Consider the following 18,174-nt stretch of genomic DNA (forward strand, 5'->3'; position numbering starts at 1 on the left):
TGTGAGGAATCGCTACACTGTCTTTTTTTCATGAGATAGAGTTTTGCTCTTATTGCCCCAGATGGCATGCAATGGCACAATGTCAATTAACCGCAACCTCCGCCTCCTGGGTTCAAGCAATTCTCCTGCCTCAGCCTCCTGGGTAGCTGAAATGATGGCATGTGCCACCACTCCTGGCTAATTTTGTATTTTTAGTAAAGACGGAGTTTCTCCATATTGGTTGGGCTGGTCTTGAACTCCCGACCTCAGGAGATCTGCCCACCTCGGCCTCCCAAAGTGCTGTGATTACAAGCATGAGCCACAATACCTGGCATGCCACACTGCTTTTTAACAATTCTTGAACTAATTTAACTCCCAACAACAGAGTATAAGAATTCTTTTTTTTTTTTTTTTGAGATGGAGTTTCACTCTTGTTACCCAGGCTGGAGTGCAATGGCGCGATCTCGGCTCACGCAACCTCACCTCCTGGGTTCAAGCAATTCTCCTGCCTCAGCCTCCTGAGTAGCTGGGACTATGGGGCACGCCACCATACCCAGCTAATTTTTGTATTTTTAGTAGAGACGGGGTTTCACTGTGTTGACCAGGATGGTCTCGATCTCTTGACCTCGTGATCCACCTGCCTCGGCCTCCCAAAGTGCTGGGATTATAGGCGTGAGCCACCGCACCCGGACTGCCACCACCAATTTTTTATTGAGTAGTACCAGGTAGTAAAATTAAAAACCCACAAGCAGGGCTGGGCATGGTGGCTCAAGGCTGTAATCCCAGCATGACCAGGCAGGCAGATCACCTGAGGCAGGGACTTTGAGACAAGCCCGACCAACATGGTGTATCTTCATCTCTACCAAAAATACAAAATTAGCCAAGAATAGTGGAGCACACCTGTAATCACAGGTACTCTGGAAGCTGAGGCAGGGGAATTGCTTGAACCAGGGAGGCAGAGGTTATGGTGAGCCGAGATTGCACCATTGCACTCCAGCCTGGGCAACAAAAGCAAAACTTCGGCCAGGCGCGGTGGCTCACACCTGTAATCCCAGCACTTCGGGAGGCCAAGATGGATGGATCACCTGAGGTCAGGAGTTCGAGACCAGCCAGGTCAACATGGTGACACCCCATCTCTATGTTTAAAATTTTTTTTTTAAATTAAAAAATTAAAAAAAATGAAACTTTGTCACCCCCCAAAAAAAGACAACTACAAGTTGAAAGTATTTTCTAAGTATTTAGATATTTCTGTTATTGATTAGTATTAGTATTTTGGTATTAATTTACTAGAATATTTTATCACATCCTCTCTGAGCACATTACTAGCTTGTAAGTGGAGAATATGAGCCAGATTCATGTTATTTATTTTTAAGTAAAACAGGTATTGCTGTTTCTAAGCCAGACCTGATACCTGGCTGGAGCAGGGAAGAAAACCTTTGACTGTAAAGAGACATGAGATGATTGCCACAACCACAGGTAGGTGCCAGTGAAAATGAATACAACAAGACGACACTGTTTAGAGGTCCCAAGGTCAAAGAGAAGGCCAGCCCTTAAAATGTGAAATGGGAAGCTGTATGCCAAAGGAAACGCTTCTGGGCGGCTGATTTTTTTTTCAAATTTTGCTCTCGCAAAGGGACATTTTCTGTCTGGGCTTTTACATTCTCTAAAGATTCTACTTCTTTTGGTGGGCATCCTTCAAGGTTACAGTGAGAACCAAAGTCCTCTTCATGGTATATAAGTGACTGCATAATCTGCCTGCCTTTTTATTGTTCTGGGGACACACAAATATCTGCATGATTTTTAGAAACAAACTAGTTTTTAAGTCCTTATTTTGCATCAGGTCTGAAAAGTGTGAGAGCAGTAGTTTCTTTTTTTTTTTCAAGTCAGAGTTTCGCTGTTGTCACCCAGACTGGAATGCAATGGCACGATCTCGGCTCACCGCAACCTCCGCCTCCTGGGTTCAAGCAATTCTCCTTCCTCAGCCTCCCGAGTAGCTGGGACTACAGGCACGCACCACCATGCCCAGCTAATTTTTGTATTTTCAGTAGAGACGGGGTTTCACCTTGTTGACCAGGATGGTCTCGATCTCTTGACCTCGTGATCCACCCGCCTCGGCCTCCCAAAGTGCTGGGATTATAGGCGTGAGCCACCACGCCCGGCCTCGATTTGTTTTCTTTTTTAACTTCTAATTTTTCTTTATTTTATCAGACAGTTTTTTAAGTGTCTGAAAGCATACATATACTTGTATGTTAATTTTATATATTGCTAATTTACTGATTGTATTTATTGATTTAAACAGGTTTTAATATACTGTTTATTTTTTATATAAATTATATGATATAAAAACAGCAACTTTTTACTTATTTTTCTTCTGTTTCAATGTATCTTTTTATTTATTTAACTAATTCATCTGCCACATACCACCAATACTACATTAGAATAGAAACATTGACCCATGGGCACAATATAGTTTGTACTGGTGTCTGAATTTGATAACGCAAGCACCTCTTCATGTTTTTATAAACTGATTTTAGAAGGTAAAGGTCTTCTTTGGTTGGGCCCTTAGGGTGCTGAGATGCCCTCTGACTTTGCAGTGGAGAGGGGCTGTAGCTTGGTCACAAGGCTGCTGGGTCTGCACTAGGGTCCACCTTTAGTTGGCTTGTTACAGGAGCTTGCGTAGTTGTAATTTCCATTTTGTTTTTGGACAGACTGCATATCCTTCAGGACTTGGCTCCCTTGGGCAGACACTAGGGCATGTTTTGGCAGTTGGATTTGCATATGGTGGGCCTTGTATCAGGATGTGGATGAGCATGGTTTTCACTGAGTACCAGATAGCATTTCCTCAGGTAACTGTGTGGGTTTCTATATGGGCAGAACTGACCATAAACTGTGGCTCAGGTGACTGAAACTAAGTCATTGAACCACTTCAGGGACTACAGTAAAGGCCCTGGCCTGCAGGCCTGCCCCCATGGCTGTAGGTTGCTCTGTCACCCAGGCTGGATTCCAATGGCATGATTTTGGCTCACTGCAACCTCCACCTCCTGGGTTCAAGTGATTATTCTGACTTACTCTTCTGAGTAGCGGGGACTACAGGCGTTGGCCACCACACTCAGCTAATTTTGGGGGTTTTCTGGGTTTCACCATGTTGGTCAGGCTGATGTCTATCTTCTGATCTCAGGCAATCCACCCGCTTCAGCCTTCCAAAGCGCTGGGATTTAAAGGTGTGCGCCACCACGCCCGGACCCGTGTAGTCTTTTGTAGGACTGTGCTAGTGCTGATGAACACTCTCAACTTTTATTTTGGAAAGTCTTTATCTCTTTTTTGAAGTAAAATAATTTTGAATCAACTATTGCTGGTTAGAATTTTATGTTATTTTATTTTTTGTGTGTGTGGTGAGGTATGGTGGCTCAATCTGTAATCTCAGCACTTTGGGAGGCCAAAGCAGGTGGATCATCTGAGCTCAAGAGTTCAAGACCAACCTGAGCAACATAGAGCAACCCTGTCTCTACTAAAAATGCAAAATTGACAGACGTGGTGGCTCACGCCTATAATTCCAGCACTTTCGGGGGCTGAGGTGGGTGAATCACCTAAGATTAGGAGTTCAAGACCAGACTGAGCAACATGGTGAAACTCCTTCTCTACTAAAAATACCAAAGAGCCAGGTATGGTGGCAGTTGCCTGTGATCCCAGCTATTCAGCAGGCTGAGGCAAAAGAATCCCTTGAACCCTGGAGGAAGAATTTGCAGTGAGCTGAGATCACACCATTGCACTCAAGCCTGGGCGACAAGAGTGAAACTCTGTTTAAATAAATAAATAAACATATAAAAATACAAACTTAGCCAGGCGTGGTGGCCCATGCCTGTAATTCCAGCTACTCCAGAAGCTGAGGCAAGTTAATTCCTTGAACCAGGAGGTAAAGGTTGCAGTGAGCTGAGATCGTGCCACTGCACTCCACCCTGTGGGACAGAGTAAGACTCCATCTCAAAAAAAAAATAAACTTTTTTGTTACATTGTTTTGTTACATCAAAATTTGTGAAGTTCTTAGCTTTTTTTCATCTTCAAGTAACCTCTGCATTATTTTTTCCCTAAATTCTAAGATTTCTTTCATGAAAATATTGATTTACTTGATAGTATTCAGTAAGTTTTACATTCCATGTTTTAATTTTGTTTTGCAATTTTATATTTTTGGTTATGCCACATCACACCAGTTAACTGGGTTTTGATTTATTTATTCATTTATTTACTTTTATTTTTTTGATACAGAGTCCTGTTCTGTCCCCCAGTCTGTAGTGCGATGACGAAATCTCGCCTCACCGCAATCTCTGCCTTTAGGGTTCAAGCAATTCTCCTGCCTCAGCCTCCTGAGCAGCTGAGATTACAGGCATGTGCCACCATGCCCGGCTAATTTTTTGTATCTTTAGTAGAGATGGGGTTTTACCATTTTGGCCAGGCTGCTCTCGAACTCCTGACTCGTGATCCACCTGCCTTGGCCTCCCAAAGTGCTGGGATTACAGGTGTGAATCACTGCGCCTGGCTTTTTTTTTTTGAGATGGTGTTTTGCTCTTGTTTCCCAGGCTGGAGTGCAATGGCAGGATCTCAGCTCACCGAACCCTCCGCCTCCCAGGTTCAAGCAATTCCCCTGCCTCAGCCTCCTGAGTAGGTGGGATTAAAGGCACCTGCCACCATGCCCTGCTAATTTTGTAGTTTTAGTAGAGATGGAGTTTTTCCATGTTGGTCAGGGTGGTCTCGAACTCCCAACCTCATATGGTCCACCCGCCTCAGCCTCCCAAAGTGCTGAAGCGAAATTATAAATAAGCCATATATCTATTGTCAATATAATTATTTCTGTGTTTATTTGCCTGTACAAATTTCCCTATATTTTATGTCACTCGTGTATTTGTTCTGTAGGTTTGTTGTAACGGTTTTTATTTTTGAAATGGAGTTTCAAAACAACTAACTGTATTTTTGTGTCACTTGTATATTTGTTGCGTAAGTTTGTTTAAACAGTTTTTTTTTTTTTTTTTTTAGATGAAGTTTCACTAGGCTGGGAGCGGTGGCTCAGGCCTGTAATCCCAGCACTTTGGGAGGCCAAGGTGGGCAGATCACGAGGTCAAGAGATCAACACCATCCTGACCAACGTGGTGAAACCCCGTCTCTACTAAAATACAAAAATTAGCCGGGCGTAGTGGCATGCACCTCTGGTCCCAGCTACTCGATAGACTGAGGCAGAAGAATCGCTTGAATCCAAGAGGCAGAGATTGCAGTGATCCAAGATTCAGTCTCAAAAAAAAAAAAAAAGACGTTTCACTCTTGTTTACCAGGCTGGAGTACAATGGTGTGATCTCAGCTCACTGCAACTTCCGCCTCCCGGTCAAGTGATTTTCATGTCTCAGCCTTTTAAGAGGGGGTTTCACCATCTTGGTCAGGCTGGTCTCGAATTCCTGGCCTCAGGTGATCCGCCCGCCTCGGCCTCCCAAAGTGCTGGGATTACAGGCGTGAGCCACCGCGCCCGGCCTCTAACAGTTTTTTAGACCTGTCTTGGTGAGTAGTCATGAAAATTCTCCTAATTTCAACATCTATTTATTTGTGAACCTATATTATTTTTGTGTGAGAGAAAAACACTTTTGTATTTGAAGAGAATTTAAAATCTAAAATAATTCTGTATCACTCTTAGGTATTATTATTTTTACTTATGTGTTACGTGTCAAAAAAAACATAAAATGTGTTATGTGTCAAAACACAACAAAATTTATAATAAAATATTTCTATGCCAGGTACGGTGGCTCGCACGTGTAATCCTAACAGTTTGGGAGGTTGACTCGGGTGGATTATGAGCTCAGGAACTCAAGACCATATGGTGAAATGTAGGGTCTAGCCCTGATATATCTAAACAGTGTTCTCTACCGGTGCGGAGATGAGAGACTGTAGAAATAAAGACACAATACACTGAGAGCGAGGAAAAAAGTTGGGTCCAGGGGTCCACTGCCACCAGTTCTCGAGACCGGCAGTGGCCCCGAGTGCCTGGACACTCTGACTTTTATTGGATACAAAGTAGGAGGGCACCGTAAATAGGATGAGCCATCCACAGTTACTGATAGGGTCAAGCAAATCACGTGTCTAAGGATGAAGGGGCTCAGGGCTTTCAAGTAGCGGAAGCAGGGGGAGACAAAATGCGTCAGCACTTCGTGTTGCTGCTTTCAAGTAAGATCAAAGGCTTCAATAATTATGCTTCTCTTACTGATATCAACAAAAGCGGAACCAGGTACAGAGGCAGGGAGTGAAAGTAGACCCAGATTGTGACCGATATAGCACAGCATCACAAAGAGACAATTAATTCCCGGGGTAACTGCGGGTTGAGCTGACTGCTATCAGTCCTTCCACAAGAGCGTGGGGAATGGAGTGTTCTCCAGCTCACCCAAGGACAGGGGATGTTCCCTTCCATAGTCTGCTAAATAGCTGGCGCTTCTTCAAGCACTGGCGCCACCGCACAGATTTTAGACACCAGTGAGCAACCTCTACGCGGGTGTAATAGAGGGCTTGGATTCGGCATTCAGGTTGTTCGTGCTGATCGCCACTTGTCAATGTTCCACAGGTATTAATGCTCTTGCCTCGTGGCCACATCCCATGGTGTCCCTCATCAGTTTCTGATCACAGCCTGATCGTTCCTAGATAATTATGCATAAAGTACAAGAAATCTTTAATCAAGGCTAAATATTCAATAAGATCATGATACTTATTCTTCACTGTATTCTTCTTTCTATAGTCTATTTATGAAACAGGAAGTGACTGAGTCTTCAGCCTCCTGCTTCAACACTTATGAGACTTTCCACCCACGGTCAAACCGCGTCTCTACTAAAATACAAAAAATTAGCCGGGCGTGCTGGTGCTTGCATGTAGTCCCAGCTACTCACTAGACTGAGGCAGGGGAATCTCTCGAACCCGGGAGGTGGAGGTTGCAGTGAGCTGAGATTGTGCCACTGCACTCCAGTCTGGTACTCCACTCCAGCCTGGGTGACAAGAGGGAGACTCTATCACAAAACAAAAAACAAGCAAACATAAATATACATATATTTCTAAATATTCAGTTTGGGGCCGGGCACGGTGGGTCACGCCCGTAATCCCAGCACTTTGGGAAGCTGAGGCGGGTGGATCACTAGGTCAAGAGATCGAGACCATCCTGGTCAACATGGTGAAACCCCATCTCTACTAAAAATACAAAAAATTAGCTGGGCATGGTGGCGCGTGCCTGTAATCCCAGCTACTCAGGAGGCTGAGGCAGGAGAATTGCCTGAACCCAGGAGGTGGAAATTGCGGTGGGCCGAGATCGCGCCATTTCACTCCAGCCTGGGTAACAAGAGCGAAACTCCGTCTTTAAATAAATAAATAAATAAATATTCAGTTTGGTCATGTTAATTATATTCACATTGTTATGCAACATATCACTAGAATGGTTTTTCTTGAAAAGCTAAAGCTCAATACACGTTAAACAACTACCAATTCTTCCCATTTTTTGGCACTTTTCAAATGTCACTCTGTTTTCTGTTTCTAAGAGGATAACTGTTTTGTGTATCTCATACAATCTGTTTTTTTGTGGCTGACTCATTTGATTTTGCATGTCATCAATATTTATCTTAGTCATTAAAATATTGTTTGCTTTTTGAAATCTGAGTGATATTTCAGTATTTTTGTATCTACTGAATGATTCGGTGACAGAAATTTGCATTCTTTTTACCTGTTGGCTTTCAGTAACAATGCTGCAATAATTATGTGAAAGTTAGTATAATGTATGTAGTGGATTCTCTTTTATTAGTCTACTTTTTCATCTTTTTTTTTTTTTTGAGACGGAGTTTCACTGTTGTTACCCAGACTGGAATGCTATGGTACAATCTCGGCTCACCGCAACCTCCGCCTCCTGGGTTCAGGCAATTCTCCTGCCTCAGCCTCCTGAGTAGGTGGGATTACAGGCTCGCGCCACCATGCCCAGCTAATTTTTGTATTTTTAGTAGAGACGGGGTTTCACCTTGTTGACCAGGATGGTCTCGATCTCTTGACCTCGTAATCCACCTGCCTCTGCCTCCCAAAATGCTGGGATTATAGGCGTGAGCCACCGCGCCTGGCCTACTTTTTCATCTTTATACTCATACCAAATTGTTTTGATTCTGTAGGTTTTGGATGTGTTTTGAAATCAGAAATTGTAATGCCTCCAATATTGTTTCTTTTCTTGAAGATTGCTGCATACTTCATTGTCTCTTTAGATTCCACATACTTTTGGATTAGCTGTTTTTATTTCTTCAAAAATGCGATGAGAAATTTGAAAAACATTGCATGAAATCTGTAGATTAAATTGAGCAGTATAGACATCTTCACAATATTACTTCTATTTTGATTTTTTGTTTTTGAGATGGTGTTAAATTCACCCGCCTCGGCCTCACAAAGTCCTGGGATTACAGGCGTGAGTTGCCACACCCAGCCCAGTCATTTTAACAAGTGCATGCTCAAGAGCATAGTGTAGGGCCCGGCGCAATGGCTCAAGCCTGTAATCCCAGCACTTTGGGAGGCTGAGGAGGGTGGATCACGAGGTCAACAGATCGAGACCATCCTGGTCAATGTGGTGAAACCCCGTCTCTACTAAAAATACAAAAAATTAGCTGGGCATGGTGGTGCATGCCTGTAATCCCAGCTACTCGGGAGGCTGAGGCAGGAGAATTGCCTGAACCCAAGGGATGGAGGTTGCGGTGAGCCGAGATTCCGCCATTGCACTTCAGCCTGGGTAACAAGAGCGAAACTCCGTCTCAAAAAAAAAAAAAAAAAAAAGAGTGTATTGTATAATTTCTATATATTTGTAAATTTATTAATTATTTATATTAGTGTTTTATACTCTGTGGTTCAAGCGATTCTCCTACCTTAGCCTCCTGAGTAACTGGCATTACAGGTACATGCCACCACGCCCTTCTAATTTTTTGTATTTTTTTTTTTTTAGTAGAGACAGAGTTTCACCGTGTTGTACCGGATGGTCTCAATCTCAGGGCTTGTGAATCACCCACCTTCAGCCTCCCAAAGTGCTGGAATAACAGGTGTGAGCCACAGCGCCCGGCCAAAATTTCAGTTTTAAAAAGTGTGTTAAGACTTGTTTTTAGCCTAGCAGATGGTCTGTAAAGGAGAATGCTGTATGAGCTATTGAGAAGGCTGTGTATCCTGATGTTGTTGAGGAGTGTTCCCTATACCTTCATTAGGAATTGTTTTTCAATGCCTTCTAGTCCTCTGTTTCTTTATTAATATTCTGTCTTATTATTATTACAGATAGTGGGGTATTGAAATATCCTACGGTAATTATATTGTTCTCTCTGTGTTTATTCACTTTTGTTAGTATTTGCTGTATATATTTGAAATTCTAATTTGAGACACACATATAGGATACACATATGTATAAACAAATTTGTCATAGGTTCCCAGTGAATGAATCTATATATTGTTTAATGTCCTTTTTTGTCTTTTTGAAGTTTTAAGATACATTTTATAAAATGTGACAATTTTTTTTTTTTTTTTTTTTTGAGACGGAGTTTCGCTCTTGTTACCCAGGCTGGAGTGCAATGGCGCAATCTCGGCTCACCGCAACCTCCGCCTCTTGGGTTCAGGCACTTTCTCCTGCCTCAGCCTCCTGAGTAGCTGGGATTACAGGCATGCGCCTCCGTGCCCAGCTAATTTTTTGTATTTTTAGTAGAGACGGGGTTTCACCACATTGACCAGGATGGTCTCGATTTCTTGACCTCGTGATCCACCCACCTCAGCCTCCCATAGTGCTGGGATTACAGGCTTGAGCCACAGCGCCCAGCCAAAATGTGGCAATTTTAACTTAAGATGTACCTTGTGTAATATTATTTTGACCTCTTCTGCTCTCATGTTGTTAATATTTACATGAAATTTCTACTTCTGTCTTGCCACTTGCAGTCTTTTTTTATCATTAGATCTCAATTGACTCTTGTAGAAAGGCAAGCTGAATCTTGATTTTTAATATTTTTTAATAAACCTTTTTATTAAAATGTGTCTCTTGATTGGAAGGATAATTCTCTTTATATAAATAGTTTTCTGAAAGATAAAAACTTACCAATGTTATTTTATTGTTTTATCTGATTCTTTTATCTTCGTCTCTCATTTTCTCTTTCTTTTTTTGTGTGTGTGTTTTTAAAATTTTTTATATTGGTATTCTTTCAATTTTTTTCTTATTTTATTTTGTGTGTCTATACAGATTTTTTTTTAGTGGTACCTTAGGGGATTACATAAAACCTTTGGAAGGCTGGTTGCAGTGGCTCATACCTGTAATCCCAGCACTTTGGGAGGCCGAGGCGGGTGGATCACCTGAGTTCAGAAGTTTGAGACCTGCCTGGACAACATTGTGGGACCCTGTCTTCACAGAAAACACAAAAATTAGTTGGATGTGGTGGCAGGCACCTGTAATCCCATCTACTCAGGAGGCTGAGGCAGGAAAATCCCTGGAACCCAGCAGGCAGAATTTGCAGTGAGCCAGGATTGCGTCATTGCACTCCAGCCTGGACAACAGAAGACTTACTCTCAAAATAAATAAATAAATAAATAATAAAATAAATATTTGAAAGATCCAACAATATATTTGAATGTGGTAAAAAAAAATCAACTTCAGTTGCATACAAAAATTCTTTATCATTACATCTGCTCTCAACTTCATTGATTTTCCTAATTATATTTTTATGTTTTATATTCATTAAAAGATGTTTAGAATAATTTCTATACTTTTATCTTTTAAATTTTAAAGATAATTTAAAATGTTTTCTGCACCATTATAATAATGTTAAGAAATTCCATTTTTGTGAACATGCATATCTGTCCCAGAAACCTATATATTTTCATATAATTATGTGTTGTCTTCTTGCAATATGTTATTTTCAGTGGAATAAACTCATTCAACATCTTTTTGTTTTTTCTTTCTTTCTTTTTTTTTTTTTGAGACAGAATTTAGCTCGTGTCACCCAGGCTGAAGTGTAATGGTGAGTTCTCAGCTCACTGCAACGTTCACCTCCCTGGTTCAAGTGATTCTCCTGTCTCAGCCTCTAGAGTAGCTGAGATTACAAGCGCATGCCACCACACCAAGCTAATTTTGTATTTTTAGTAGAGACGGGGGTTTCTCCATGTTGGTCAGGCTGATCTCGAACTGCCGGCCTCAGGTGATCCACCTGACTAGCCCTCCCAAAGTGCTAGGATTACAAGCATGAGCCACTGTGCCCAGCCTCATTCAGCATCTTTGATATGCAGGGCATATGCAATGCCAATATACTTCCTCAGAATTTTGTTATTTTGGAAGGACTTCTTTTTATTTGGTAGTACCACTTTCCTGATGATGTTATTCTCACTTGACAGCTTTTTTGTTTTCTTGTAACTTTAACAATATCAGGCCGGGTGTGGTGACTCATGCCTATAATCCCAGCACTTTGGGAGGCCGAGGCGGGTGGATCACGAGGTCAAGAGATCGAGACCTTCCTGGTCAACAAGGTGAAACCCTGTCTCTACTAAAAATACAAAAATTAGCTGGGCATGGTGGTGTGCGCCTGTAGTCCCCGCTACTTAGGAGGCTGGAGCAGGAGAATTGCTTGAACCCAGGAGGCAGAGGTTGCGGTGAGCCAAGATCGCACCATTGCACTCCAGCCTGGGTAACAACAGCGAAACTCTGTCTCAAAAAAAAAAAAAAGAAAAATCAAACTGTTTTCCTCTGTAGGGAACCAGCCCCCACATCACCTGTGGGTACCCCACGTTTAGTAGCGACACAGGAATAAGAAAAAGACAGATTAAGGGTACAGAGAGTGGGACCAGGGGGCCATCACTTTTTACTGGAGACAGTGAAGGCCCTGAACTCTGATCTCTCACACTATTTGAGCACGATATTTATGGTAACAGAGCCTAGGTTACCCTGCACTGGAACATGAGGCATGGAGAAGTTTGCCTCCCTAGAGGCCTCCCACAGTTCCCAGTTTATATGTTACTCATAATCAATTTATGTAGGCACTCTGTAATTCCTTTCTCCTTTGCTGCTTCCCCCAATACCTTCTGTCCTGCGAAATTTTTTTTTCACAAATTCACTGGTTATCTCATGAGGATATGCTTATATATGACACACCATTTTTTTTTTTTTTTTTGAGACGGAGTTTCGCTCTTTTTACCCAGGCTGGAGTGCAATGGCTCCATCTCGGCTCACGGTAACCTCCGCCGTCTGGGGTCAGGCAATTCTCCTGCCTCAGTCTCCTGAGTAGCTGGGATTACAGGCACGCGCCACCATGCCCAGCTAATTTTTGTATTTTTAGTAGAGACGGGGTTTCACCATCTTGACCAGGTTGGTCTCGATCTCTTGATCTCGTGATCCACCCGCCTCGGCCTCCCAAAGTGTTGGGATTACAGGCGTGAGCCACCGCGCCCGGCCCCATGACACATCACTTTTATCTTGCAGCTCCCCAAATTCTCTTGTGATTTTTGAAATGTTACTTGCGTGTGTATCACAAATATCATTGGGTGTATCCTAGTTTCTTTGTTCAGCTTCTTCATGTTTACATCATTTTTTCTTTTAAGAAACTTTTCGGTTATTTTTTGCATCTACAATTTTGTTTTCTGCTATTTTAATATTTTTTGTTGTTATCCTCATTTTTCTGATCTCCAGTAGTTGTCTGTTTCTACTTCACTCACTGAATATTATTCAATTTAATTAATTAATTTGTTTGTTTTTCTGAGAAGGAGTCTCTCTGTTACCCAGGCTGGGATGCAGTGGCGCGATCTTGGTTTACTGCAACCTCCACGTCTCGGGTTCAAATGATTCTCCTGCCTCAGCCTCCCGAGTAGCTGGAATTACAGGTGCCTGCCATCATGCCCGGCTAAGTTTTAGTATTTTTAGTAGAGACGGGGTTTCACCATGTTGGCCAGGCTGATATTGAACTTCAGAACTCAAGTGATCCACCCACTTCAGCCTCCCAAAATGCTGCGATTACAGGTGTGAGCCACCGTACCTGGCCTATTTCGTTTTATTTTTGAGACAGTCTTGCTCTGTTGCCCAGGCTGGAGTGCAGTGGTATAATAACCACTTACTGCAACCTTCCACTTCTGCGTTCAAGCTATTCTCCTGTGTCAGACTCCCAAGTAGCTGGGATTACAGGCATATGCCACCACGCCCTGGAAGCTCTGCCTGAAAGGCTGCAGTTTAGGCTATTTCACTCCTGCCAGCATCTGATCCCATCTTCTGGTCCCTCAGGGTCTTGGGGGCGGGGCCTTAAGCATTATCCAATCAGGGACGTTGGGTTGGAAGCTGTTCAATCAGGCACGTAGCTGCCGCAAAGAGGGCGGTTTCTGGGTTTGGCGGGCGTTTTTCTCCTGCTGCAGTGAAAGCTCCACGTCTCATCTTCGCTGCTGTGTCCTCAGTTCCTAGAGGCCTATCCTCTGTGGCCCTGTGACCTTCAGGCATTGGGAGATGCACAGCTAAAAGGCAGGAACCCCCTGGAGGCTTAGAAATGGTGAGAGTCCCTTTCCGATATCCAGAGAGAGGGGAGGGACAGGTTGAAACTGGTGGGGAGCGGCTGTGGTGAGACTCAGGCATCGCCGCAGTCAGCTCCCCAATCTGTGCGGGAGTTCTCCTTGCCCAGCTCGGCCTCTGTCCGCTTCAGCCCTAAGATGGCGGCTGCGCTAACAGGCGGGCCCCAGGCATCCTGTGTCTTCTGACTCCCCTGACCTGGAGCCCTCTCTCGGCAGCTCTGCACCGTCAGCGCCGCTTTTCTCCCACGTTGTGCAGGGACCACAGAAGGGTGATCAGGGCAGAATTCTGACTGGAGGTGGGAGTTCCTGAATGGGAAGGGCTTTGGCCCTTGGGGTTCACAGTTTCACTTTTCTCCTATTAAAAATTTATGGGGCCTTGCATGGTGGCTCACGCCTGTAATCCCAGCATTTTGGATGGCCGGGGCCAGCAGATCAGTTGAGGTCAGTGTTAAAACCCGCGCGCTGAATGAAGAGATCCCCAAACAGGCTTTGTGTGAGCAACAAGGCTATTTATTCACCTGGGTACTGGCGGGCTGAGGCCGAAAATGGAGTCAGGGTAGGAGTTGTTTTTTTGTTTTTTTTTTGAGACGGAGTTTCGATCTTGTTACCCAGGCTGGAGTGCAATGGCGCGATCTCGGCTCACCGCAACCTCCGCCTCCTGGGTTCAGGCAATTCTCCTGCCTCAGCCTCCTGAGTAGCTGGGATTACAGGCGTGCGCCACCATGCCCAGCTAATTTTTTTGTATTTTTAGTAGAGACGTGGTTTCACCATGTTGACCAGGATGGTCTCGATCTCTTTACCTCGTGATCCACCCGCCTTGACCTCCCAAAGTGCTGGGATTACAGGCTTGAGCCACCGCGCCCGGCGATCGTAGTGTTTCATAATAAGAACCCACAAGTATCTGCAAGTCTCCTCGCATATCCCCACCTTCAGACACTGAATCTGCAGCAGCAAGCGGTTTTTCCCATCCACCTGAGGTTCTGGACCTCCTGTTCATCATCTCATCTGCCTGCAGGCAAACAAATCAATCAGAGAACAGCCCCACCTGGCCCACTATCTGTGGCAAAAATCAGTCCTTTCACCTACATTCACCTTCACCCAGAATTTCTTTTTTTCTTGTAGGTTTTATTTTTGGTTCGGGGTACACATGTGGGTTTTTTATTCAGCTAAAATCATGTCATGGGGTTTGGTGTGCAGAGTATCTTGTCACTGAGGTACCACTCATAGCACCAAACAGGTATGTTTTCTGATCCTCTTAGTCCTCACAGCCTCCGCCCTCAACTAGGCCTCAGTGTCTGTTGTTCTTCTCTTTGTGTGTTCATGTGTTTTTATTATTTAGCTCTGATAAATAATAACATCCATTTAGTTGTCTGCTTCTGCATTAGTTTTCTTAGTTTTGTTTTGAGATGGAGTTGTGCTCTTTTTGCCCAAGGCTGGAGTGCAATCCTGGAATGTCTGCTCACTGCAACCTCCACCTTCTGGGTTCAAGAAATTCTCCTGCCTTGGAATCTTGGGTAGCTGGAATTACCACACTTGGTTAATTTTGGATTTTTATTTATTTATTTGTTTGGGTTTATTTATTTATTTATTTATTTATTTTTGAGGTGGAGTTTCATTCTTGTTGCCCAGGCTGGAGTTCAGTGGCGCAATCTTGGCTCACAGCAACCTCTGCTTTTAAGGTTCATGTGATTCTCCTGCCTCAGCCTCCCAAGTAGCTGGGATTACAGACATGCAACACCATACCCAACTATTTCTTTTTATTTTTAGTAGAGATGGGGTTACTCCATGTTGGTCAGGTTGGTATCAAACTTCTGACCTTGGGTGATCCACCCAGCTTGGACTCCCAAAATGTTGGGATTACAGGCATGAGCTACTGCACCCAGTCTTATTTTGTTTTTTTTTGTTTTTTTTTTTGAGACAGAGTTTTGCTCTTGTTACCCAGGCTGGAGTGCAATGGCATGATCTGGGCTCACTGCAACCTCCGCCTCCTGGGTTCAGGCAATTCTCCTGCCTCAGCCTCCTGAGTGGCTGGGATTACAGGTGTGTGCCACCATGCCCAGCTAATTTTTTGTATTTTTAGTAGAGACGGGGTTTCACCATGTTGACCAGGATGGTCTCGATCTCTTGACCTTGTGATCCACCCGCCTCGGCCTCCCAAAGTGCTGGGATTACAGGCTTGAGCCACCGCGCCCGGCCCCTTATTTTGTATTTTTACTAGAGGTGGGGTTTCTCCTTGTTGGTCTGGTTGGTCTCAAACTCCCGATCTCTGGTGGTCCACACGCCTCGGCATCCCACATTTCTGGGATTACATGCATGGACACCGCGCCTGTGCTCTGCATTAGTTTTCTTTTTCTTTATTTCTTTTTTTTTTGAGACGGAGTTTCACTTTTGTTACTCAGGCTGGAGTGCAATGCCGAGATCTCGGCTCACTGCAACCTCTGCCTCCTGGGTTCAGGCAGTTCTGCCTCAGCCTTCTGAATAGCTGGGAGTACAGGCACGCGCCACCGTGCCCAGCTAATTTTTTGTATTTTTAGTAGAGATGGGGTTTCACCATGTTGACCAGGATGATCTTGATCTCTTGACCCTGTGATCTACCCGCCTCGCCCTCCCAAAGTGCTGGGATTACAGGCTTGAGCCACCGCACCCGGCCTCTGCATTAGTTTTCTAATAATGGTCGCCAGCTTCATTGATTTTATTGCAAAAGACATTATTATTATTATTTTTTTAATGGCCACAGAGTATTCCATGATGTTTATGGACCATATTTTTTTCTTTACTAAATCTTTCAATTTATTTTTGGAGACAGTGTCTCACTTACTGTCCAGGCTAGGGTACCTGGCATGATATTGGTTTCTTTAGACTCAGCCTTTCCAGCTCAAGCAATTCTCTCCTACATCATTATCCCAGTAACTGGGTCTACATGTGTGCGTTACTATGCCCGGCCAGTTTTTTGTTTTGTTTTGGTTTTTGTATTTTTTGTGGAGACCAGATTTTCTCATGTTGCCTAGGCTGGTCTCAAAATTCTAAGCACAGGCAATTCACCTGCCTCAGCCTCCCAAACTGCTGGGATTCCAGGCATGAGCCACCACATCTGACCATACCATATTTTCTTCATCCAGTCTACAATTGATAGACATTTAGGGCCTGTCCAGGTCTTTGCTACTGTGAATAGTGCTTTAATGAAAATGCATGTGGACATGTCTTTATACTAATGAAATAATGTATATTTCTTTGGGTATATACAAAACTATGAGCTTCCTATGTCAAATGATATTTCTCTTTTTAGTTCTATGAGGAATCACTACACTGCTTTTTTTGTTTTGTTTTTGTTTGTGTGTGTGTGTCTGTGTGTGTGTTTGAGACTGAGTTTTGCTCTTGTTGCCCAGGCTGGAGTGCAATGGCACAATATCAGCTCACCGAAACCTCCGCCTCAGAGGTTCAAGAAATTCTCCTACCTCAGCCTCCAGATTAGATGGGATGACAGGCACATGCTACCACCCCCCAGCTAATTTTGTGTTCAGTAGAGTTGGGGTCTCTCCATATTGGTCAGGCTGGTCTTGAGCTCCCAACCTCTGCCTCAGCCTTCAAAAGTGCTGAAATTACAGGCGTGAGTCACAATACCCGACACACCACACTGCTTTTTGCAATTCTTCAACTAATTTAGACGCCCAGCAACAGAGTATAAGTATTCTTTTTTCTCTACAACCTTGTCAGCATCTGTTATTTTTTGACTTTTTTTTTTTAAAGACAGGGTTTCACCATGTTGGTCAGGCTGTTCTTGAACTCCTGACCACGGGTGATCTGCCTGCCTTGGCCTCCAAATTGCTTGGATTATAGGCGTGAGCAACCACATCCGGCCATTTTTTGACTTTTTAAAAATAACCGTTCTGGCATGGTGACTTACGCCTGTAATCTAAGCACTTTGGAGGCCAAGGCGGGCGGAACACCTGAGGTCGTGAGTTCAAGACCAGCCTGACCAACATGGTGAAACCCCGTCTTAAAAAAAAAAAAAAAAAAAAGAATAGCTGTTCTGACTTGGTGAGGTGGTATCTTATTGTGTTTTTTTCTTTTTAAATTCCTTTAATGATGAGCGATGATCATTTTTTTTTCATATGCTGTTAGCCACATCCACGTCTTCTATTGAAAAGCATCTATTCATATTATTGCCTTATGTAAAATTTAAAATTCCTTTCATGACCACTTGGTAAAAATATGTGTGTGTGTGTTTTTCAGGAACCATTGGGGTTTAGGGATGTGGCCATAGAATTCTCTCTGGAGGAGTGGCATTGCCTGGACACTGCACAGCGAAATCTATATTGGGATGTAATGTTGGAAAACTACAGAAACCTGGTCTTCCTTGGTAAGGATAACTTGAATACACAAGGCCGGGCGCGGTGGCTCAAGCCTGTAATCCCAGCACTTTGGGAGGCCGAGGCAGGTGGATCATGAGGTCAAGAGTTCGAGACCACCCTGGTCAACATGGTGAAACCCTGTCTCTACTAAAAATACAAAAAATTAGCTGGGCACGGTGGCACGTGCCTGTAGTCCCAGCTACTCAGGAGGCTGAGGCAGCAGAATTTCCCGAACCCAGGAGGCGGAGGTTTTGGTGAGTGGAGATCGCGTCATTGCACTCCAGCCTGGGTAACAAGAGCG

At 43.7% G+C, this 18,174-nt stretch overlaps 1 protein-coding gene across 6 annotated transcripts in view; it reads left to right on the forward strand.

Moving 5' to 3' along the window:
• Positions 1-6,339: 6,339 nt before the first annotated feature.
• The window catches only part of LOC100896588 (uncharacterized), a 29,746-nt gene continuing 17,911 nt past the window's right edge, over positions 6,340-18,174 (forward strand). For 3 of the 6 annotated variants that reach the window (XM_078361967.1, XM_078361968.1, XM_078361969.1), the window contains exons 1-2: positions 13,341-13,502; positions 17,755-17,881. In XM_078361967.1, the coding sequence (XP_078218093.1) occupies positions 13,500-13,502; positions 17,755-17,881 (130 nt within the window). In that variant the 5' untranslated portion in view covers positions 13,341-13,499. Of the gene's footprint in view, positions 6,572-13,340; positions 13,503-17,754; positions 17,882-18,174 lie in introns of those variants that run through there. The other 3 variants (XM_078361971.1, XM_078361974.1, XM_078361970.1) reach the window with 2 other exon arrangements.

The sequence above is a fragment of the Callithrix jacchus genome, chromosome 22 (genome assembly GCF_049354715.1).
Source record: "Callithrix jacchus isolate 240 chromosome 22, calJac240_pri, whole genome shotgun sequence".
NCBI lineage: Eukaryota > Metazoa > Chordata > Mammalia > Primates > Cebidae > Callithrix > Callithrix jacchus.